Raw genomic sequence first — 25,145 nt, forward strand, 5'->3', positions numbered from 1 at the left:
GGTGTTAGTGTTTTGGACACAAGATAAATGCATATGGCTTTCTCTACGTATTGCTGGTCTGCACAGGAGACTAAGCAAACTTCAAAAAAAAAGCATGTTTCAGAGTATTTCAATGTCAGAACATCTATTTGGCTTAAACATATGATTGCATTCCTTTATGAATCATTTATATATTTAAAGAGGAAACCTTTCATAAGCCTAATAAATACAAATAAGTATCTTTCCATTTGTGTTTGTTTAATCAGAAAGTTCTTATCAAGTGCCAAGCTCTGTTCTAGGATAACTTTATATATAACAATTCCTCTCTCAGCCTGATGGTCTCAGGAATCGGAGGCTTACTCTGTGTGCTGCATACTGTGCAAAGTAGCAAAATATGTGTTTAATCCAGCTATGTTCATCAAGTTACCTTTTTTACCTTCTAGGACAGAACTACTTCTAGTTCAAATTAATGTGCTATATGAAGTCTAGCCATGCTCACAAGGTAGTGATGACTAGGGAAAGGATAGACTAGAAGCAGACATATACACTGAGAATCAGTGAAAGAAATTTTGAATGTATGGGAAACACAAGATGGATAAAGGGTAGGAGTGTGCATATGGAACTGTGAAGGAAGAGATGAGAGATTCTACCCAGCTTTAGACAGGGACCCCCAGGGCTTAAGAATAAGTGTTCTCCCAGAATGAGTCAATTGAGACTTTCATGGTATGAAGTAAAAGTGGAGTACATGTGAAATAATGTCTTTCCAGGAAAACCATTGCAGTCAAAGCAAGGCCCAAGCCTAGAAATACTATATGTAGGGAGCAGCATATTTTGATGGGGTTCCCACTCTCTATGGAACCACTAAGGCTCTCAGCAGACGGGAGGGACATCCTACCCTTAAGGTTAGACAACCACACATGGTACTACTCTTAGACTACTACAAGAGGTTGGGTCAAATCCCCCTCTCACCTTGTTGCTAGGGTAACTATTCTTCATGTGCACATGGGGGGCTCTTCTTTTCAGTGGGAGAGGTTCATCAGCAAACCGTGACCATTATAACTGTTCCTACCTGGTTATCACTTAGGCTCCAACACAGAGCCCCACTTAATACCAACAGAGAGGGGCTCAATACCCAACACTGACCTTAATATTTTTTCTTACAACTCTACCTCAGACAAATAAAAATTCCACAATTCTACCCCCCAAATTTCCCTTACAAAAGTAACTTTCAAGTACAATTATAAACTCCCTGTTAGGTCGCTATACTTAGAAATGGCCCTGAGTCTCTTCAGAGTAAAGAGTAGTTTAAAAATGAATGAAGAATGCCATGGAGTATTCTGTAGAAATGAACAGGAGAAAAAGAAAGCAATGTGAGAAAGAAATATGCCTATAGGAAGAGTTGACAAACGATTCCCTACTCCCCCTGCATTCTACTTAATGGTATATCCACCTTCATCTCCTCTGTTTCACTTGCTCCCAGTGATCTCTTCCCTCCACGATGCCTCTGCCTCTGTCACAACCACTATTAATCAAGGCTTCCTCCCCTTGTCATCATGTTCTCACAGCCTATCTGCCAGGCATTTGCCTCAGCACGTTAATTCCACAATGGTAGATGTGGTCTAAAGCATGTCTCTTGCCCAACTGATCTTAAAGGAAGTTGGGCAAGGCTATAGAGTAGTTCCCTTATAAGTGGTGAGCATTTGCAGGGGACCCTCCTCAGAACTTAAGCTGGCTTACCGGAGTTCCCATTCAACCTACTCCTCAAGTGTCTCCACCATTCTATCCTTTGGCCTCTAGATGTGTAAAACAGAGTTAAGAAGACTAAGTGAAAGGTGCTGAGGAGGGGCTAAGTTAGAATTCCTATGCAAATATTTGGAGAATAAATCACACCCCAAATAGGTTAGTGTAGCAGCAGAAAAGCAAATAGAAAACTGAATTTTCCATATCAGAATTTACTTTCTCGATCTGAAGGATGAGAAATGCTAGGCTTTGTTAGGTTTTGGGTTTTACCACTGTCTGGGGAAGACACCCCATCAATGTAAGCCCTCTATCTTTGTATCTTGACAAGCCCTTATCTCTGGCTAGCTCTGAAATGTCATATATCAAGATAAAATATATTAGATATGTATTCTGGTAGATTGATCATGACTTTAAAGATAGAGGATTGTCTATGGAGGGACTTCTTTAAGTTAAAATCCAACCCAGGAATTCCTATAGTCCAGTAATAGCAGAAATGAACATTAGCCAAGTCTACGCCATTTTGCCTCCTACTCAGCCATGAAGTGAGCTGAAGACTTGGGTTCTGGCTACTTCTGCCCTCAAAGACAGACCCTGGCCATCTCACAAGGAATTTCTACCAACTAAAAACCTATATGTATTTAGTCATGAAATACCTTGTTGCATGTGATTTTAATTTAACTGCTTACTAGTCTATGTGGTATTATATTTCCATATGTTTTAGTATAGAGTTATTTGAAGAAAATCCTGCTGTAATAATAGAACATAAGATTGATCTGTATTGTGGTTTTCATTCATCACCTGGGAGTTTCATTACAATTCACTGAATATTCTTGGCCTCATTACACAATCCCAAGTAAGGACAGACACATGGCAGCTTACATACAGTACTTTGAATGGACTCCATATACTTCCAAAAATAAAGGTACTATCTAATACCTCTAGTTCCATAGAAGACCTAAGAGACACTTTTTAAAACAAGATGCATTTTTTTCTCTTATAATGTTCCTTGAAGTTTTCTGGGCCCAGTTTTTTAAGTACCTCAAAGATTCCCAATGTTTTATTTTGGAAAAAAAAAAGGTTTTACTGTAATACCATCTTTGTACATAGCACTTTCTTCACTGTACCGAATATTTATTTCTCTACAGCAGAGAAACCTATAAGAAATACTTTAAGTCTAGAGAAAAAGAGAATAGTTTTTTTTCAGTTAGACACACACTGATCAACAGCTTTAAGAGAGAGAGAGAGAGAGTTTGTGTGTGTGTGTGTGTGTGTGTGTGTTAGAAGACATCTTCCAGGATTCCATTCTCTCCTCCTACCATGTGATTCCTGAAATCAAACGTGCCCACTGAGCCATCTCACTGGCTCTGATTACAACCTTGCTTAATTTTGTTCCATCCATTTCAGACTTTACAGACCATAGAAGAAACATCATATCTAGTTACAGACACTGAGAATCTAATCTGTAAAAAAAATCTTTAGTGTTGTATAGGTTCCGTCACTACAGTAATTGCTAATGCTTCTCAAATGTGTGGGAGAGTAGGTTTGAAAAGAACAATTGTTTAGGGAGTTACTTGGTTTTCCTGGCCACTCATAAAGCCTAAACATAGAAGATGGTAGCCATGCTTTTATCGGCAGAACCAACTGTTGAGGCCATTTGAGTTAATGAGTAGGTGGAGATTTTTAATTGGATTTACGATTATATAAGTTTAGATATATGTGATGTAAAACATATTGATAAATACTAACAATATGCAGTGTTTCAAAACACATATCTTCTTGCTCAGTGGAAACTTTTTAAACACTAAGAATCCCATACTCTCCAAACTGACACAAACAAAAATTATCTGTATTCATGTTATTGCCGTGGGCTTTGCTTGGTTCCTGACCAGGGACAAACTGTGTCTTGAACTGGGCACTGTCTTTAGGAGGTCATCTCATACAAGGCGCTGGAACCTCCTTTCTAAATAACCCAGACTATAATATCAGAAACTTGAGAGTTTGGTCAAGATCAATCCTTTGTGCTCTGCCCACGTGTAAATATAAACCCTTTCAATAGCATATAGATGACGTCATAGACTCATAAGTTCTTTAGAGCCCATCTGGCAACCTTGACACAGAACCGGAGTGTTAGTGTAACGAATTCTTCTCAGTGAACCAATCATTTTTGCATAACACACCAAATGCTTTCATAAGTACCTAACTGCTTATAGGTCATGGATTCATGTCAGAGGGATGGGAGAATGATAGAGGGGGAAAGGCAGAAGAGAAGTGTTAAAAACAAAAGGAAGAAAAAAAGCAAAAGCACAAAGGCTACAAGGATGACAAAGCAGTTAAAATCACTGGCTGCTCTTCCTGGGACCAAGGTCTGTACCCAAAACCATATGACAGTACATAAATATATGTAAATCAAATTCCAGGGGAATCTGATGCCCCCTTCAGGCATCTGCTGGCACCAGACATACATGTGGTACACAGACATCTAGGCAGGCAAAACTTATCCATATACACAATAAAAATAATGTTTTAATGAGTTGGAATTTAAAGTCTTCTGTTTTTTGCCAACCTCTCCTACACAATGCCCTAGTTGGTCTTGACTTACCTCAATTTAGATGCTTCCACAAGAGGTTAATGAACTTTTCTGAATTGCATACCAGCCAGAAAAAAAGATGCAACTAAAGTCAAACATGTTATCTTATGAAGAGAGAAGTAGGGTTTTGGATATAATTAGAGAGCCAAGGTCAACTGGGCCCTGCTGTACTCATGTGCATAATCTATTTCCTAAGTTATATTTTTGTTAGCTATGATGCTCCCACTTCCATAAATGCTCAGGTTGGAGTATATGGCAAGTGTGACACATCTTCTTGCTTAAGCAACTTGCATTCTAAGTTTCCCTAAGAACTACTACAAGTCTTCAGATACAGAAGACCATTTCCAATGATTACCATTAACTAAACAGTTAACCTACTTTCCTTCCAAATCAAGAGAATAATCTAGAGATCCCTCAGGATTCTACATAAACTTTTCCTAAATAACAGGCTTTTCTCCAATGTGAATCTCAGTAGCTTCCGGTAAAGTGATTGGGATACAAGCAGCCAAGTTTCAACTGAGCAAGACACAGCTTTGTAAGGACTGTTAAAGGGACTTAAATTAATTTTTGATAGTCATAAAGAAGATACCAGTGAGTTGAGCAAATCTAGAGCAGCTACAGATCCAAGAGATTCTCAAAATGTTTTTTATTTGTGCCACTCATAAAAAAATATACCATGCTTGGCTTGTAAAAGGCTATTTCATCCTATGTGGGCAAAATCCTAAAGATTGTAATTTGTTCATTTTTCTACAGATTTTCCTAAACACGTCATGCTCAAAGTATGGCTTGAAAACAAAGTGTGGGGAGAAAGATCAAAGAATGAGAGAACGAAAGGATGTTGAGGGAAGGAATGTGTCCTACAGTGCTTTACCAGGGAAGGTTCGTCCAGTCAGTATAAATGAAATGACCAAGAAAATGGAATATGGCTTCCTCAGATGTAGAATCTAGCTTGAAACCCCATGCAAGAACATGTATCAGTGAGGATCATAGCATAGTAAATGAAGGCATGTGTGTTTCAATGTGTTTAAATAAGGCTCATTATGGTCAAGTTCACTGATGAACTTCATGGATCCGTGAACCTGAAAGATGTTGCATAGACATTTTTTTCTCCGACCGGACATGCACTTCCTTTTCTAGAAAAAGTATTCCTCACTTTCACCAAAATCCACAAGTGTTCTCTGAAACTCTCTCTCCAGAAGGACTAAGATTAACACTCACAGCTTGGCTTATTACTAAATATTTAATACACTCTTCTCCTGAATTTAAAAGAGCTTAATGTTGCCAGATTTAACAAATTCTATTTGTGTTAAGCCTAATGTTTCTAAGCATAACAAGGGTCCATGCCACTCATAAGAAACTCAAGATCCTTTTGAGTGTTAAATCATTTTTTTAAACCACAGGACAAACTTCATGTATTAACACCAAAGGAAAGAGAATTTGGAGGTATTGATATATTTTGTGTTTGCTCCATCCGATTTTTAGCACTGAATTTAACTGGATTATTAATTTATAACCATGTCAGTTATCAATTCTAAATATTGGGAATCTTATCCTGAACATATTTCTGAATTTCTAGAGATTATAACAAATATAACAAATATATATATGACAAATATAATTCCAGGAAATACTTGAAATTTATTATACTCAAATTAGTCCATAAAAACTGATCCTTTGTACCTGGATATTCTTTGGAAAGGTGATTCTCATCTTTCCACTAGACCTTAAAACACAGAACATTCTAGAGGCCCATTTTAGTACCTTTACCTACATGACAACTCTGAATGGATCTGAAAGGAAAAAAAATTACTTAGTCTGTAAGTTTGACGTTAAATTGACCAATGCTTGACTCAAGAGGGAGAATTTAGAAATTTCCATACAATATTTTCCCTCCCATATTTGGGGTTGAACCCAGTGCTGTGTGAATTCTAGGAAAGTATTTTACTGCTAAGCTATATCCCTGGACAAGAAGGAATCTAGATCTGTCCTCTGAATAAGAAGCCATGTTTCTCAATGCACATTAATGGACAAATCCCCATGTAATAAGTTTTCATGGCAGCAATTTTCCCCTAAAAGAAGCATGCAGTGCAAATGTCTAGCTTTTTCTCCCCAAAGGTCTTTCAAGAGCTTACTAAATAGTCACAACGGGCAGCAATGGGACAGTCCTTCCTTCACAGACACTCAAACAGACTTCCTAAGAATCCTGATGTCCCTCTTGGAAGGGTCTCCTGGAAAGCAGAGCCTCAGGATGCTTCGCTGTCCTCTCCTTAGATTTGAAAGAATAAATCTCAACCCCCCCCATCTCCAGAAAACTAGTGGGGCCCCAGGCTTCCTCTCTCCCCCAGTTCTCAGTGGAGAACACAAAGGACTCACCAACCCTACCTTGACCAACACTCATTCTTTCCTCTACATATTTTAAATGGGGATTTAAAACAACATCTATTCATGTGCAGCCAGCATTTTAAACCCTTCCTTTAAGAGTAAAATCAAACTATGAAAAAAAAATCTTATCTTCTGTGACTTGGAGTTGATAAGACCCTGTGAGCTTGGCGCACTCATATTTTAGAAGGTAAACAAGTCACATAAGTCAAATAAAATCTTTTACCAGCTGAGCAAAAAACAAATCTCAGACCGTTATTTGTCACTGGGAAGCAGCTTTCTGATAAGAGCTAAAATGACACCAAAGGACAGAGAACTGAGATGTCCAAAGTTTTGGTCTTGTTTTTGTTTTGTATAAATTCATATTTACAGAGAGGGCACCGAATTTCAAGTCTGTCTTTTCTAAGAACACTTGTACGTACCCCAGAAAAACAATCCATTTTTATGTTGTTCAGTTTAACCCAGCACAATAGCAACCTCGAACAAAAGTTACCAGTGGCACTGACGATGCCTAAGGTGTCTGTGCGAAATAAACTGAATGTGGGGATCACTGTTTCTCTCATGGATGTTGGTTTTCAGTGCTTCTCCTTAATGTGTTAGGATGAATCACACACATGATGCAGACATTACAGAATTGTTACATGAAGCTTACAATGCTTTGTGGCTTGAAAGAAAGAGCTTAGATGTGCTAGGAAATATCTCTGAATCCCCTTGATTCAGCTGAATGCAACTAATATGTAGTGAGTAGAGGCGTGCACCCAGCACCTCACTCAACAAAGCAGGACGCGATTATACAGAAAATCATTCCACCCAAGTGGTGACTTTTATGATGGTGGCATCGCTGAGATCTGAAGCTCAGCAGATCAACTGTGGTCAGAACACAGACCCATAATCCAGGCAGTAGTGGAACCAGCAAGTCCCTACTGACTTTAGTGGTTTGTTTTGGTTTACTTTGTTTGTTTATTTAATACAAAGATATTTAGACCCTTCTATGGTAACCAGGGAGTTAGAAAATCTTAACTTCTATTTTCTTTTTACACAGAAAACTAAATTGCTAGATAGTTAAGACACTTCTTACATTAGTATACAGGTGCCAAAATTTTGACTGCTAGCCCAGTCTTTCTCTGTGACCCACTGCCCTTCTTCATGTATCCTAGGTTCTCAGGTGTAAAGTGGGGTAAACTCTCCTTTTTGTGAGCTGTGGGGATTGGGCAAGGTCACATGGACTTTCTGGGGGTGGGAATTCGGCTAATGAGTTCTCTACAAATGTCACTCAGTATTTTATCCCTTCATATCTCATTGCCTCCCCCGTGCTCAGTAATTTTAGTTTGTGCTTTTTTTTTCTCTTTTTGTTTATTTGGTTTGCTGGCTTTGTGTTCTTTTCTCTTTTTTTCCTTTTCTTTTCCTTTTTTAATGCAGGAATCGGTCAAGGGGTTCCAGTGGTGGCCCTCATCGTGGAAGGAGGACCCAATGTGATCTCAATTGTTTTGGAATACCTTCGAGACACCCCTCCTGTACCAGTCGTGGTCTGCGATGGCAGTGGACGGGCATCCGACATTCTGGCATTTGGGCATAAATATTCAGAAGAAGGCGGGTAAGTAAATTGCCAGGTCCCTTGGGAGACACCTGGGCACAAAGCTTCTGTTTAAAGCTTGGGAAAGAGGACATCAGAGCATGTTCTCTATGATTTAGCCAAGACCTTACAGTATGGGACAGTGGAAAGGAAGAACAGAAGTCAACATCTAAATATCCCACACAGTAACTATACATTTGGCTTTTATTGGGTTCTTATATCTACCACCCTTCTCTACTTTTATCTCTTCTAACCCCCAAACAAGAAAAAGAAGGCTATAGGGGGAAGGGAGTGTTGGTCTCTTTAGACTGCTTTCTGCTGATCAGGGTCAAGTTCCTAGGGCAAGTCCAATCTTCGTAGTTAGGATATCTCAAACCAGCAGTCCAGCAAACAGCAAAAGAAGCAGCAGCTGCTGCCACACCACTCTCAGTTCTGCCACTCTTATACCCTCTGAAGAGTCCCCAGAATTGCAAACATAAATGCTCTTCAGCTGACAGAATTATGCCCCTTCCAGAGCATAAGATAAATCATAGTCAGCTGCTGTGGAAAATCTGAAGCAGCAGCCCCATATTCTATACCTGAGATTAAAACAAAAACATATTTAAGTAACATAACTGGGATTTTTACGAAATCCACATTCTCACTGCTCTAGAGCATGGAAAATCCAGGAATGTCACACGGAGACCATGCTCATAATGAAGACGAGGGAAAGAAAGGAAGTCAAGGGATGTACTCTTTTATCCTCATCTCTCCTTCCCGTTTCCTCCCTCAAGGAAAGAGAGGCAGGAACTGGCTTATGATGAATGAAGCAGACAGCATATGGGTAACAGAGCAGAGCAGCCTGTGAGATAAGCTGGGCACCTCTTAGGCGTGAATGTTAGCACCAAGCTGCTGTAAGCACATGGGCAGACCATGTTATCCGGTAGTTCTACCTCACCCTAGAAGGTAAAACCTCTATAATTGGTAACAGCTCTGGTGGTCCTTTGTAAATTCCTCCCTGACCATCAACCCCTATGTATTTTTCCATGGACCACCAGCTCTTAAATGTCACTCTCTAATGTCCACCAGTAGAATAGTGTGGTCCAAGCACTCTGTCAGATTACGCAAGTAATTTAACACAAGGTATGCATGAGTTTAAAGAGTATAAACAGGGGGAGTCATCCAGCTTTTGCCTTCAGTTGATGTTGTTGTTGTTGTTGTTGTTGTTGTTGTTTATTTTAGAGCACTTCGTATGAAGAGCTGCAGACAATCAAACAATCAGTGACTGCAGAGAGAGAGGCAGAACCATTCTTCTCCAGGGACAGTCCCTGTCATTAGTTAGCAAATTCTTAGTGGTCATCCCTAAACACACATACACACACACACACATACACACACACACACACACACAGAGGGGAGGGAGAGAGGGAGAGAGAGAGAGAGAGAGAGAGAGAGAGAGAGAGAGAGAGAGAGAATGTCATTTAAGTTCTAAACAACAACCAAGAAAACCTTTCTTACCCAGTTTTCCTAGCCTGTCGTTAGGGTGACAAAGAAGTCCTACGGGAGCTAGAGCCTTTCATAAATACAGAGTAGTCCAATGGGTGCGATGAACTGTGCAGAACATTGGGATCGAAGAAGGAACAACCTGCAGTCGCTATAGCAAATCTAATGAGCAGGACAAGCCTGCAGCTACAGTAACACAATTACAGATGAGCTAAGTAGGTGGAAGACCCACCTCCCTCCTCCACCTCCCTCCTCCCCAGACTGAAGAGATTTCACATTAGCAACTACCTACCATCTGTGTTTTCCGCATCCTAATCCTTGGCCCTCCATTTACCCACTAAAACAGTATGTCATCCAGTTTATACTGGAGCCAGCATGTGTAAGGAGGGAAGCAATGGAAGGCCGGGGCTTCCATCCCACTGGATGCCCTGACTGATTTGATGCCTAGCGATCTGACAGTTCTAAAAACATCCCAACTGAAGTTAGAGCTTACTCATTAGCAAGTTTAATTAAATTGCCATCATTGTCTTCTTCAGGAGTAAGTACCGATCCATTTTATTGCTGAGGATGTAAACAGAGGACATTTGCCCAGGGATCTTTATGTTGACTAATAAAGCAGCGTTCGATAACCTTAACTGTTTTTCTTATTTCAAAAATTTGCCACAGTCCTCATTTCTTTAAATACAGCTACATGTTCCTCTTGTCTGGAAATAAACAGAATTAGAGAGTGTGTACCTTTTGACTGTTTGTTCCTCCATAGCGTTTGCAGGTTGATTTGTGTCATACACCCTCAAAACACATACAAATTGGCATTTGGAATGCAGCTTTCCCTGTCCTTCAAGATCAAAGAAAAGGGAAGATGTTCTCCACTGTTTCTAGTTATCTGAGACTATGCCCCGTGACAGCCTAAGTCCTGTGCCTTTTATGTATCATTATTTGTCATTATTTTAATATGTTCAAACATATTAAAATGTCTCATAAGGTTGTCTCTGATTATTTCTGTTTGAATATATGAGAAGTTTATCCACTTTATCATTGAGAGAGCACTGCATGATTTAATCTAGTAGAGTAGACGTTAAACTCTTTACCTCGGTCCATGAGCTCAGAGCAGCATTCCCCCTGGTTTCCTAGCAAAATTTGTTGAGGAAGGTTTTCTGACAGGTGCTTTTGTACCCATGAAAAGCCTCAGTGACTCCTTTAAATGTTTAAGTGCATGGAAGTTCCTCTGCTTTTTTCAATAATTATATTTAATTTTTAATTATTGTGTATATTGCTAACATACAAAAACCAATTCATTACATATAACATTTTTTAAGTATTTCCTTTTTTCCTTTTCCTCTTATTGGATTTTTTTATTTACATTTCGAACGGTATCCCTTTCCTGGTTTCCCCTCCAGAAACCTGCTATCCCATCACTCCTCCCCCTGCTTCTATGAGGGTGCTCTCCCACCCACTCATGCACTCCCTCCCGCCCCCCTGCCCTGGCATTCCCCTATACTAGGACATTGAGCCTTGACAGGACCAAGGGCCTCTCCTCCCATTGGTGCCCAAGAAGGCCATCCTCTATGTAATATATGACTGGAACCATAGGTACATCCCTGTGTTCTCTTGGGATGGTGGTTTAGTCCCTGGGAGCTCTGGGGGCTCTGATCGGTTGATATTGTTCTTTTTATGGCGTTGCAAACCCCTTCAGCTACTTCAGTCTTTTCTCTAACTCCTCCATTGGGGACCCCGTTCTTACTTCAATGGTTGACTGTGACCATCTGCCTCTGTGCTTGTCAGTCTCTGGCAGAGCCTATAATCTTGTGTCCAAGTTATGATTCCTTTCTCATGTGGATTCTTTCCTGCCCTCACCTAGACTGTTCTACACCCATCCCTAAATTAAGAATCAAAGTGGTCATGTACTTCCAACTTTGTTTGGAATTCTTACTTCTATTTTATAGTCTAAGTATGTAAAATCACAGTCTATACAGAATCTACATAAATGTGAATCATGGCCAGTTATCAAAGAATATGAAATCACTCACATAATTAGTACAGAGACAATGAATTAAACATTATCTATTTAGGGGAGAGTTGAAACTTTTAAAGTATTCTGTGATACTTACATACTTATAATAAATAGAAACCTGAAGGGAAGTCTTGTGTATATGTGTATCAGTACATGTCACACATACACACACACACACACACACAGAGAGAGAGAGAGAGAGAGAGAGAGATGCCATGCACAATGTTGTGATGAAAACCAGCTCTCTTAGGAGAACACTCATTGTGATAAAATGGTCAAAATGTTTCTGTGTGCCATCTGAATAACTTCCAGAATTGATCATGCTTATTTCACTTGATGATAAATTCTCTAACAACACACATGCCTAGAATTTAAAGTCATTTCTAAAGAACATTATTTTGTAGCAGTGGGCTTTCTTTACATGCAAAGAGTAAAGATAAAAGGCTTGATCTTCATTCACAGGAAGGATTTCTTCTTTGGTTTTCAGACTCCAACCAAGTTAAACATTCCTCTACATATAATACATGTACATACAATGCAAATTTATATAAACAGACCTGTATAAGTAAATTCATCACTGTCCCAAAAAAATTAGATATAGGGAGCATACACATCCTAGTTCCAAAGTTTAATTTATGACTAAATTAATATTTTTACTCCTCTGTTTCACTTTGGGAATTTATATCAAGGTTTAAAGTTAATTTCATTTGTGGGTTGCTAAATAAAACAGTCCCAAGGACTGAGAAACCGTCCACGCAACTACATACCTTTTCAGTCTGTGATCTTTGAGAAATGACCTTTCTTGCCTTCCGCTGTCATCTTTGTGACCTTTCTAGTTTGTCGTTGAGATCCTTTCCGAGAATATGAATTGGAAGGAGCATATGAATTGAAAAGGAGAATCACTTTGGAAGTGAATTATAATTGGCAAAACTGATTGTCTTCCATGAACGAGATTGCCTGAGATAGAAACAGACAGACTGTGTCTATCACAGCGCAAATGGATTTGAATAAACTAGGAGACAATTGCAATTAAATGGTTTTTCTCTGTGTGGTGCTGAGAATCAAATTAAGTTCTATATTTTGTCTTTTTTCCTCCCTATCTGTTCTGTGACACGTGGTACCTGAAAGAAACGCCCCAAGTCCATAGTCTCCCTTATCGTCAGGATGTACGTCCTGTTTACCTGTCAGAGTTCAGAATGAATCAAGTCTTTTCCATAACTAGTTCCATTACTGTAGAAATATTGTTCAAATTCTGCTTCTTAGTCACAAATGACTAAGCCCCATAAAATACAAATATTAAAAGCAGAAAAAAAACTGTTAGACTTACTCACCCAGGACTTTATATGTTTGATTAAGCAGATGAACAGCATTGCCTGGTGTTTGGAACACCTTTCACGGTACAGCGTCCTGATGTTGAAATCAGATACGTCTTTGCCTGATAACCGTCAACCTTGAGTCTAAGGCTACAGAGAAATAGGACCTCACCCCTTCATCTGTCATGTCATGAACGAGTCCCTGTCAATGATCAGTGTCAGCATAGAATGCCATCTAAGTACATGTGTGCTCCGAATCAGTGTCCCTCATCCACCACAAGTTTATTATTTGTGTGTGTGTGTGTGTGTGTGTGTGTGTGTGTGTGTGTGTGTGTGTGTGTGTGTCCAAAAATTATCACCTGGATTCGCCACATTTTAGATACTCTGGAAAAAGAAGCAGAACCATCTAGTAGCCAAAAAGAAAAACATACTTTAAGAGGTTTTTAATAATTTGTTCATGACGTTTGGGAAACTACCAGTGAGGCATATAACATTTGTCGTATAATGTTTTAGTGGCATTTTAGTTAGGGACAGACTATAAAAAACATGTGAGCACTGCCTTACTCTTGGAAGTAGAAGAAATATTGTGATGCATGTTATGTGATATGGTATGTGGGGAGGTGTGGGGGTCTAGTAGGGATGACGATGTATGTGAAAATGCCTATGTGGTTTGGGGTAGGAGGGAAGGTATGGGGTGAGTGGTATGGGAAAGGTATGAGAGAATATGAGCTGTACATGTGTGTGTATGTTTAAAAAAATCTTCTGAGACTTTTCTCCTTAAAGAAAACTTTAGAATTTCCATGGGTTCAAATGATTGATTGATTGATTGATTGATTGATTGATTTTGTGTTCCTTGCTGTTAGTCATTCTTTTTTATTTTAATTGAAAATAGGGGATTTTTTTTATCAGCCAGGATGAAGGCCTGCGAACATCCACTAGCAATGAAAAGGGAAAACTTCATTGAATGGTTCCCAATTTTATGACTGAAAAATTTCTCGTGGAGATGTGAAAAAAGTTTGTTTCTCTCCAAATATGCATCACATATCCAAAGACGAGAGAAAGTCATCTGGAAATCAGGCATATTAGGAACCCAGGAGCCATAGCTCTTCCCTGGGGCACGCCATTCTGTGCGATGATCACAAATGTTTCCTCCTGCTGCTGCAAAGATTCAGGCTGACACTGAAGGGTGTCAAAAGCCCTATCATTTTCCTGTGTTACTTTCTGCAGAAAGTAATTGATCTCGATGGCCTGCACCCCAGCATGATATAGATGTAATTGGAATGTCAAGCAAGCAAGCAAGAAACAATGCCAACCATACTGATTTCAAGTGTCCATTTTAGTCTTTGTTAATTTCATCTGCCTCATCTCTTTTCTAGGATATATTTTCTATTAAAAAAAGTGTCAAGCTGGTTCTTTTTCACTTTTCCTAGAAATCATAGAAACAACAAAGACAAAGGACAGAAGGTGGCTTTACTGTTACTTTTGTAAACATCAACATTTATGGAGTACCTACTATGTGCATGGAGCTGCTGGAAGATGAACAAGGCATAGAGCCCTGGCACTCAGAGGCACTGTAATGAGTATTTAAGTACAGAACTACAGGATCACATGGTCACCAATAGAGAAACAGTGCTTAAGGAGCCCAGGATAAAACCCTGAGTGGGGCATTCCCACAGCAGTTCAGCAGTATGTCAGTTATCCATAAATGACAATATAATCGACCTAGTCCCTATTCCCCTTTCCCTCAAAATCTGTGTTTAACCCAAGAGTCCATTGAATGGTAGATGAAGAATGGCTTTCTCTGTGTAACAACCCTGAAAAAAGATTTAATCCAAACAAAATGAAAGAAACTGGTAGAAGAGACTATATTTTGATATTACTGTTATGATTTAGACTGACCTTGAACTCTAAACTCTCCTGCTTCAGCCTCCTGCAAGCTGGGATTATAAGCCTGAACTACCATAAGTGAGAAGTGGTCAAGGAGAGAAAGTCTTTGAACTGGCATTCTAGTAGTGTGTGTGTGTGTGTGTGTGTGTGTGTGTGTGTGTGTGTGAGAGAGAGAGAGAGAGAGAAAATTAACTTTATTTCTATTTCTATATTTAAATTCAATGTATTAAGTGCAATAAAATTTAGTAAAATAATTAACGTAATATTTAATCACATATAATTCTATGTAAATATTTCTATCTTTACAATATACATCCAAATGATTTAATTGAAAGCTTAGAGAACTAATAACATGAATTTTTCAAATTCATCAATCACTGGGTATTTTCTAATACTTGTTTTAGGTACTGTGGGTGTTACAAAGCATATTTTTCCTCCATGGATGCGTATGCAATCTCATGTAAAAAAATATAGCAAACAGTTATTAGTGTGATGTTAGTGAGTTTTGAAGCAGCAGAAGGTACCACAGAGAGAGTCACTATCAATTTTCTTCGAAGAATATTAGCTTTGTCACAGTGTCCACATTCTATGTGGCCAGAACAACTCTATTTAAGAAAGCACAAAGTATAATAAAACTTTTGTCGGACAGGTTGTTGTTAAGTCTCCCCATACTGTGTCAACATGGGAAGGATGAAGCATTGACTTTAAAAGACTAATCTCAAGCACGGAGAAGAAAATACCATAAAGGGAAAAGGTTTTATAATCTAAGTTAACCAGTCCGATTCCTACATTAAATATGCTTTAAAACTGCTCAACTCTTGGCTCACAGGGGAAATGTGTCATTAAACATGAAAAAACTAACATTGTAGAAAGTATCTGGCTAAACAGTATCTGGGACGAGCTCTTTTTTAGAGAACTGCTGTTTGCAGTTGCCAGAGTACCCATCAACGCTGGGGAAGAGTTCAAAGTTGTCCATTAACTAACATGTCTGAGCAGTGACTTAGATGAACCCAATGCAGAACTCAACGAGCCATTTAAAACCAGAACCCCACTTAATCCCAATGAGAATAAACCATGCTCCCCACTTAAAGAAGCTGACTTAGATTGTAATGAAGATTAGATTTCTCTGCTACATCTGGTGTTTTCCAAAGTAGCTTCCTCAGTCTCTGTACACAAAGAATAAAGAAATGAACAGATAAATACATAAACAGAGTGACCTCAAATTTAATCCCTGTCATTTAAGAAGTTAATTCTGAAGCATTTAACAAACAGACCCTGCAGCAGATACTATGCTGGGTAAATTCGCTATCAATGGCACCACCAGTAATTAATGCCTGGAGTGTTCTCATCAGATTTTCCCAGAAATCTACATGGAATTTTCAGATTGATTGGGGACAGCATTTCCATACACTGCATACAACATTGACAACCTGCTATAAAGCTCTTTTTAACAGAAAGAACAGAAAGAGAGATAACGCATTGACGTAGGATCCAATGATAACATGTACTAATCTTGCCAAAAGAAACAACAAAGAAAACCCCCTCCATTTGGTTCCAGTAAAGCCTTTCCTGCATCTCTGAGTGGATATTCGTGCTTATTACATGTTCTTGGGATAGTTTATATAAAACAACTCTTCATCACATGGGGAAAACTCCTATAGGTCTTGAATAAGCATCAAGGAATCTATTGCTCTAAGCCCATAGCAGTCAAGATTCAGCGTGTAGAAATAGACCTAAGATTTGGATTTCTGTAAGCCTGTGATTGCTTTAGTTTTCATCCTTTGATGATGCATTTCAGTTTTTATCATTTCTGGTACAGAAATCACAAGGCATTTTCCTCTTGAGTGTCAACTTACATCAGTCGGTGATGACTCCCTAAAATGCACTAAGAATGACTTTGAGGCTACATGTGGGCTCAGATGAAAGGACAGAGTATGATAGATTAACAATGAATCTAAGGGAAGAGAGGATCTCACAGCCAATGTGCTGTGAATGCCTATTCTAGCAATGGAATAAAATGAAGGTCTTGTAAGTGCCCTCACGTTTCTAAGACTGTCAGACAAGCAACAAGGAGTACAATGAATTATCTAAACAAAGAGAAAAATAAGAATCCAAGGTACCTCAGAGACACCTGGGATACAAGAAACAGTTGCTTTTTTATCAACATGCCAAAACATATCAGTGTTTCAATTACTTGGCTGCATACGAATTTTGATGCATACATAAGGCATGGGAGATAAAGGACCAGAAACAACTTACTACTGGGAAACTTACTATTGATAATAGATAAGAAATGGCATTTTTTTAAAAAGTAAGAAGAATTAGGGGCTGGAGAGAAAGCTCAGCAGTTAAGAGCGGTTGGTGTACTTGGAGATGACCGATTTCAGTTCTCAGCATCCACATGGTGGCACACAACCATCATTGGCTCCAGTTCCCTGGGGCCCAATGTCCCTCTCAGTTCTGATCTCTTTGGGTACAAGAACACACATGTGTGCAGTCAAAATATTCATACACATAAAATAAAATAAGTTGCTTGAAATTTTCTAAGCAAGGAATTGGTCCATCATATAATATGCAACAAAAAATAGAGGTTACATTTTTTCCACCATCTGAAAGAAAATAGGGTGAGAAGAAATACTCTGACAAACTAAGTAGAGACATAATGTAGCATTACCCTTCCCTAGCACTCCCATGCCATAGCCAACATCATGTTTGACACACTAGAGTTAATTTTATATATAAATATGAGTATCTCTTATACATCATTGCCTGGCATCTATACGCAAGAACTTGATGTAAGGGGGGGTTTTGTGTTTTGTAATATGAGATTGTTATGATATTGATTCCATTGTAAAAGTAAGGAAATGTAGAATGAAAAGGTCATGTCATTTGCTAACTTTCTCCCGGTGGCACCATGTTCTTCCTAGGCAGGCTAGGACTGAACTTATGCTCTTAGCACCCATGCCATATTGTTTTCTAGGAAGATGGCCCAGTAACTGCAGGAGGCTTATTTTTCTCATCCCAGAGCTGAATTATTTCAGACAAGAAAGTAGAATGTTCTCTCACATGCTAGTTAACTTCTCCTTTAAATAGTCTTGAGTGACCATTTAATGTATATCCATCAAGGGTGGATTCACAGGCTGGCCACCCCAGGGATTCAATATACTCCTTAAGCCAGCTCTAATTCCGACTTTGATGCAGAGCCAAGAACAATAAAATTCTGACTGTCCCCCTAGACTGACTATGGGTAGTGTTCGCTGATTGGTTTTACTTGGAAGGAAGTCAGGATATTGCTTGACTTACAGTTTTGGCAGAAAATCTGCCTGACCATGTGGCAGTTGCTGTATTCCTTGGAATGAATCCTTTTTACTCTTGGGCACACTCAGCCACAGGAAAGGGAGGAGAGAAAATGACATACCCAAAGCCAGCGCTGTTCAAAATCCTGCACTTAGATGTCTTACTAGTCCCAGCCCGAGGTGGAGCATTTGGCAATGCCATTAACCTCAAGAGCAATGCAGTCCAACTGAACCTCCTCAGATGACAGAATCTGCCTCTTCGCCATCCATCAGACAGGCCCTGAGCACTTTGGTTACAGCTAAGAAATTGGATTAAATTGTAATTAAGCTTAAAAAGTCCCTTATAGCTAATAACAACCACACTGAATATCACAGTCCTTCATTCCTGAGGTGGGCTTTTACCAAGCTGAAGTACTTGAATTCTGATAGATTTCCAGTGTTATTTAATATTGTATGAAATATTAGTTGAGAAATATGTTATGAATAACTATTATAGTCTAAGCTCTATCCCAGTCACTGGTGAAAAATACACAAGGGAGCCAAAAGGATAAAATTCCATACCTTGTGAGGCTTAAAGTCTAGCAAAGATAGACAGATAGACAGACAGATAGATAGACAGATAGATGGATGGATGGATGGATGGATGGATGGATGGATGGATGGATGGATGGATAGATGGATGGATGGATAGGTGGGTGGATGAGAGAGAGAGAGAGAGACAGAGAGAGAGACAGAGAGAGAGACAGAGAGAGAGGAGATATGGGATCAGCAAAGACAAAGTGGGAAAGCCTTCTCTCACCACTAAGTTGACATTCCAGGGCAGGGGAGAAGAGAATACAATACAGTAGTAATGGAGAGTGCAATCCAAGCATCCAAGGAGTTTAGAGTCTAGCTCCATCTTACCCTGCCTTATGAACGGCCACCTATAGATCACAGAGTTCAAAGCTCGTTCTTATTGTAAGAACTAACTTACAATATCACTTGCCACTCTCAGCCCCACCATGTTACTCATTTGTGTTTCCTTTAATACACAGGCCTGTGCCTTCTACCACACATGGCTCCAGCTTTTCAAATCTGGAGGGAGAGACTTAAATGGGAAATGGTCCCTTTATGGGTACCAGTTATGAAACTCCTTGGAGAGTACACAGTCTCATAAGTGTGTATATGTCATGTCCCATAACAGGCAGTTTCTCTTAAGATCTACCTTACTAAGTACATAGAACCCTCAGGAATAGTCCAGATGAAGAATTTCTCCTAGGCTAAACATTTAACGAAGGTCAGAATTGCTATTTGTCTAATTGATTGAGGGCACTTTGTAGCTAGATTAGCTTTTTCAGTGACAAAACAATCTAGCCAACCTATATGTGTGTTCCATTCAATCTGTATCAACATTTTATCTATCATTTTCTGAAAAACAGCAACAGAGTTGTTCTTAGGGATTCTAATTGTTGAATATTTATGTGTCTTTCATGTAATTAAAAGGAACTTTGAGCATCTGATAAAAAATGAGGAAATTGCATTAGGAACACAGTGTATTCCTAGAGTCACAGTACTGAATCTTTTTGTACATAGACTAAAGAGCATTCTCATGGATATAGCAGAAGATAGCACTTGCATTCAGCCATTTAAGCAAGTCACAAGCTTTTCATCACTACACTGAAGTGAGCTTGTACATAGAGGTTAGCCTGGTTCATTGTCAGGCTCTTCTCACTCTCTTGTCTTCCTAATCCAAATGGCTCTCACAAGCTATGTACACTTTTAATGAAGTCAGGTTTTTTCATGCATAAAATAATTAAAGTCATTACCATTCCTTTATCCCATATTCAAAACTTTCCAGCAGAATCTTCCATATAGGGCCCTTCCTGGAAAATAGAGATGTCAGAAGTATCAAAATCTGAAAACCAGGAGAAGTACAATTGCATGAATTTTGAACCCCACCTGTTTGATTTTGACATAAGACTAGTTCTAGGGATCTCCTGTCATCATAATGAATATGATCCTGGGCTTTCCCCATTGAAAGCCTAGCCAAGTGATTTTACTGGCGTTTTGCTTTCTCATTTAAAGATTCGTTTCATCCAACATTTAGTAGACTGCTTCTTCACCAAATGGGTGGATTGTGTGCTAGGTGCCTTATTTCAGATCTGAGATACACTTCACTGGACCTCCATGAAGGTATGAAAAATTCTGAGGTACTTAAAATTCACTATCATCTGTGTGTCAGGGGCACTTCTAGGTATTTCTCAAACATAATCTTTGGGGCTACAAACACTAATCTTAGGGACATACGAGATCTGTAAATAAATGAGGAGATAGAGACTTGAGGAGTTGAATAATCCGTCTCAGTCCTCAGTAGGAAAGAAATGGATCCCAATGAGAGGCAACATATCAAAGTGTTTTAATTACATCACTAGATCTTCTACAGATTAATATCTATTATATAAATAGTACGTGTGTGTGTGTGTGTGTGTGTGTGTGTGTGTGTGTGTGTGTGTGTGTGTTGACATTCATGTGATAAAATTACTTCCAGTTGCCAAAGCCATCAGGCTCCGTGTGAGAGAAATCACCTTGGTATCACTGGGATGCTGACTATCTTCAGAACTTTTTTATGATAACTGCCCTGAGCAATGTGATAATAAAAAACCTGTTCCCAATTTTTAAAAAAAACTGTGAAAAAAAAGCCAAATGTAGAATTAAAAAACAAAAGAAAAAAATCTAAAAATAGATCCAAACGTAGGCTTCTCATCTGAGTGATGAATTCACTTCTAAGCACCCCATGACTTAAAAACAAAGACAGAAACTGAGGGTAAGTCTTAGAAATGAATCTGATTGAACTTAAAGATGAAGTAATTCAGACTTGCAGGGGGGTTAAACTCCACACTGTTTCTTTCATTTTCCCAAAGAGACTTGACATCTAGGCCAACATGAAGACAAGGGACAAAAAGCTGCACACAAAGCAAGTAGCCCTTTGCCCATTCTGCAAGTCTACAAACACTCTTTTAAAGCTCCTCAAACCATGCACTCATCTAGAACCAGAAGAACGTGAGGAAGCAACCGCTGCTTTCAAGAATTCATAATCTACTGAAGGAAACCAACATTTCTGCACAGCATCAAGTATAGTATTTAACGTCGAGAGCTTTCAGAGCCTCAAATGAGTAGTAATTGTAGATTTTCACACAAGAGGTTGTTTCAACTGAGGTGTAAATGGACTTTGAGCAATACACTCAGAAACAGAGACCATTCCTTGCAGTAGACAGAGCAAGTTCAAGGGCACAAAGGCATACAAGATACCAGTTGGCTTGAGAGATTCTGTGTCTATGGGAAATTTATAAGGGTATCAGAAGACAGCCCAGGTTAGAAGAGAGACCACAGATAATCTTAAGAGACACATGCAGATTAAGATGCCATCTGGGAGTGACGGGGAGCTATTGCAGAATTTTAGGAGTGTTCTAGAATGTGAACCCTCTCCAGAAGAGCCACCTAACCAATCCCATGGAGGATGAACTGGAGGAGGATAGTGAAGAACCCACTTAGCAATTGTTTTGTTCCAGCTGAGTAAGATGTGAGAGACTCAAGGCAAAGTCCATGGAGGGGGAGGTGAGCTTGGATAGTATTTCAAAGTCAGTCCTGTCTGTGCTCGTGTTTCTAACATGGGTTGCTAAAGCCTGCAGGTGCTATCGTTGCCTTACCACTCAAAGCAGACTCCAGTGTGAAATAAAGGCATGGAGGGAAACGACAGTGCATCATCAGTAGGTGTTGTTAAATAAATGAGTGAATGAATGAATGAGTGAATGAATGAGTGAGTGAGTGAGTGAGTGAGTGAGTGAGTGAGTGAAGGAAGGGAGGAATGATTGAGTGAGTGAGGGAAGGAATGAGTGAATGAATGGACGAATGGATGTGCAGATGTCTACATGGGGTGTTTGCTAATCTCCATTTTAATATAGCTTAGATAAGTCTAAATATCTCAATTTTCCAAAAGCAAGAAAACACTGCAGTTCTTTAATCTCTGTCAAATGGAAATTTTATTTCTCTACAGAAATTATAATTTGTGACCAGCTGCCATCACAGGCCATTCTATCTAATGGAAAAGAAACCACAAATGACTTTTTCCTGAAAATAGAACAAAAAAGTTACAACAGCATTGCTATACACCAGGCCCTTTATAAGGATGGACACATCTAACACAGATGTGTTCAGAAATACTTTATCACTTCCATGTTTCATATATGAAAGGTATAAATAAAGGGCTGAGTAATGTTTACGATCACACAGCCAGCAGGGGAGAGCCTATTCAAGGCTGTCCAGCTTCTACGGATGGACCATACTGTTACTTGTGGCAACAGAGTTATGGCATTTGAAACAAAGTGGAAACTTTTACCATAAACAGGAAGATTAAAAAAAATTAAAGAGAGGAGGGACAATTACAGAGACTGCCATACTCTTAGAACCTCATTTAAGGACAACTTTCAGTGCCCTTTATATAACATTCAGGCATTTTCTTTGGCTTCAAATAAATGATAAGAATTTCTGTTTCCTTTAGTAAAGTACAGATTCCGCTGGAAATGATGTCTTTTAGGCACCAAGTGTGGGCATTCACAGTTTTATTTATATAAGTAAAATTCTTCACACTGTCTGCAGCATCTAACAGCACCCGCAAGGGTCTCTGGAGGATGCTCTCCTCGAAAGCTGTTAATTAACCTCAGATTAGCTCTTAGAGGCTCGCTGAATTCTAGATGCATTTTTTAATTTTTCAAATCTAGAAACAAAAATCTGATATTGCCGATAATTACATTTATTCTGGGAGAAGTGTTTCTACATGTGGGCTGCATTCACAGCATTTGAATAGAACACTAATTGTAAAGTATGGAGCACGTTGCGAGCTATCCTAAGCCCTGGGTAAACACTGACCTGTTTTAAATTACTCCGTGACTCATCTAAACAGCTAGAGACCATACATGCAGCATTTAAATGGAACTGTAAATGCCACGGTGCAGAGATTTTCCTCAGTCACAAAACCCTCTAATTTGAGGTGCACCCAAAATAACACTGATGCATATGGAGACACAAATTAGTGGTTTCCATAAATAAGATCACTCAGTTGTAGACCCAGTTCTAAAGCTAATTTCATGCCATATTACAACCATGTTTTGATGTCAAGAAGTTTTCAATCACTACTCTAGTGCCGAAAAAAAAAAAAAAAAGGAAGAAAGAAATCTAGCAAGGGGTTTGTCTCTAAATCCATTGATGTTCAAATATCATGGTAAAAAAAACTTTCAATCTGTCCTCTCTTGGTGTTTTACAGTAGGAAAATGGGAAGAACTAAAAAATAATAAAAGTCTCAAGACAGCAGGCATCTCAAAATCACTAAAATGTATTTCCACAAAGTAAGACAGGGAAACCAAATGAACTTCTGCAGCGAACAGCAGGCAAAGGCTTAGCAGAGAAATACACAGGGGAGAATCTAAAGGCAGCAAAACCTGTAAGCTGTGAAGCGCTCGGTCAGTGTCTTCACTTACAACCCTCACTTAGTCATCTTCCCTTGGCCAAACATTCAGATTCTCTCCCTCTTTCTCCTTTCTTCTGTTCTTCTGTCTCTCTCTGCCTCTCTCTCTCTCTCTCTCTCTCTCTCTCGCTCTCTCTCTCTCTCTCTTTCTGCTCTGTCTCTCTGTCTCCCATGTGTGTTTCTGTGTAAATATACATATATGTATACACACATAGATGTATATATTACATATGTATATATTACACATAAAGGAAAAGCATTTAATAATATCTAGCTGAGCTTACATTTCTCCCTGTGATGTGGGTAATTAACAGACTGGGTGGCCGAGTGATACACAGGAAAAGGAACACCATGGGACAGGAGTGAAATGAACAGATGCGGCTCATACACTGAAGTCACTGAAGTCTGTGTGTCTACCACAGATCACTCCAGCACCTTAGACCAGTTTCTACCTCTGCAAAGCAGACGCCTGCCTGCCTCGCAGACTGTTCTTCCATTATTTCCACAGAGTGTGGTAAGCCAGGAGGTGCTATGAATACAGGAACTGTTGGGGGAGGGGTCGTCCTTACAGCAGCATCATTAAGCCTACTCAGCCAAGGAATACGAGCTTCATGGCTGCTATTTCTCTGTTAAGAGGGGAGATTCACAAAAATGGAAGGCTTTTAACAGCAGAAAGACATGAAAAATAATATTTTCCTCTTGGGATCATTAGAAAGATGACTTTTAAAGAGAGTCGAAGCAGAGTTGCAGTTTAGTGAGTGTAACATGAGGCTTTGGGTGAACCAAGTCACCTTTGCTCCCCGAGTCAAATCCATTCTACATGTGACGCCCACTCCCTCCATCTTGTCTGTCCCATTAGTGATCAACATCTTCACGTTGTAATTCCAACTTATTACTCTCATTGTTTGGTTCTTCTTACTAACTGATTTAGCCAAAGCCACAACCTTTGTCAGATAGGAAATAGGACCCACCACTACAGAACTCTTTGAGTCTTTAAGCTCACCTAACTAGTGAAAGCCGTGAGTAAAGCCAATTATACATTATTTTTTAATTTTCACAAGCTGGCAGATGGGATGGAAGTGACAGACAGCTCTCTCAAGCAGTTAATGACCTCAGGGAATTTAGGTTTCATTACAGATGGCTGACAGTAGAGAACAAATTTTGAGTTGTTATCAAAATTAAACACCTGCGAATGACTGATTGAACCTATCAAGTGGCTAGTCAGAAGAATCCCTTCTGTAGTTCATCATGTGCTACATTATACACTCTTGGTTTCGCAGAACTCTCTAGACCTACCCACTTGGGTTGCCTGTCAAGTAGACATATGACCAGCCATGACTGTTCATGCCTTGAGTCTTAGGAGAATTAATTAACACCACACATACGAATGGTCTCTCT

The 25,145-nt window shown here is 39.3% G+C and overlaps 1 protein-coding gene across 2 annotated transcripts in view; it reads left to right on the forward strand.

Annotated features, from left to right (window-relative positions):
- Positions 1-25,145, forward strand: part of Trpm3 (transient receptor potential cation channel, subfamily M, member 3) — an 870,412-nt gene that overhangs the window by 647,018 nt on the left and 198,249 nt on the right. For both annotated transcript variants that reach the window (NM_001191562.1, NM_001354180.1), the window contains 1 exon segment: positions 8,105-8,279. In NM_001191562.1, the coding sequence (NP_001178491.1) occupies positions 8,105-8,279 (175 nt within the window).

This window comes from Rattus norvegicus, chromosome 1, assembly GCF_021556685.1.
Source record: "Rattus norvegicus strain SHRSP/BbbUtx chromosome 1, alternate assembly SHRSP_T2T, whole genome shotgun sequence".
Classification (NCBI taxonomy): domain Eukaryota; kingdom Metazoa; phylum Chordata; class Mammalia; order Rodentia; family Muridae; genus Rattus; species Rattus norvegicus.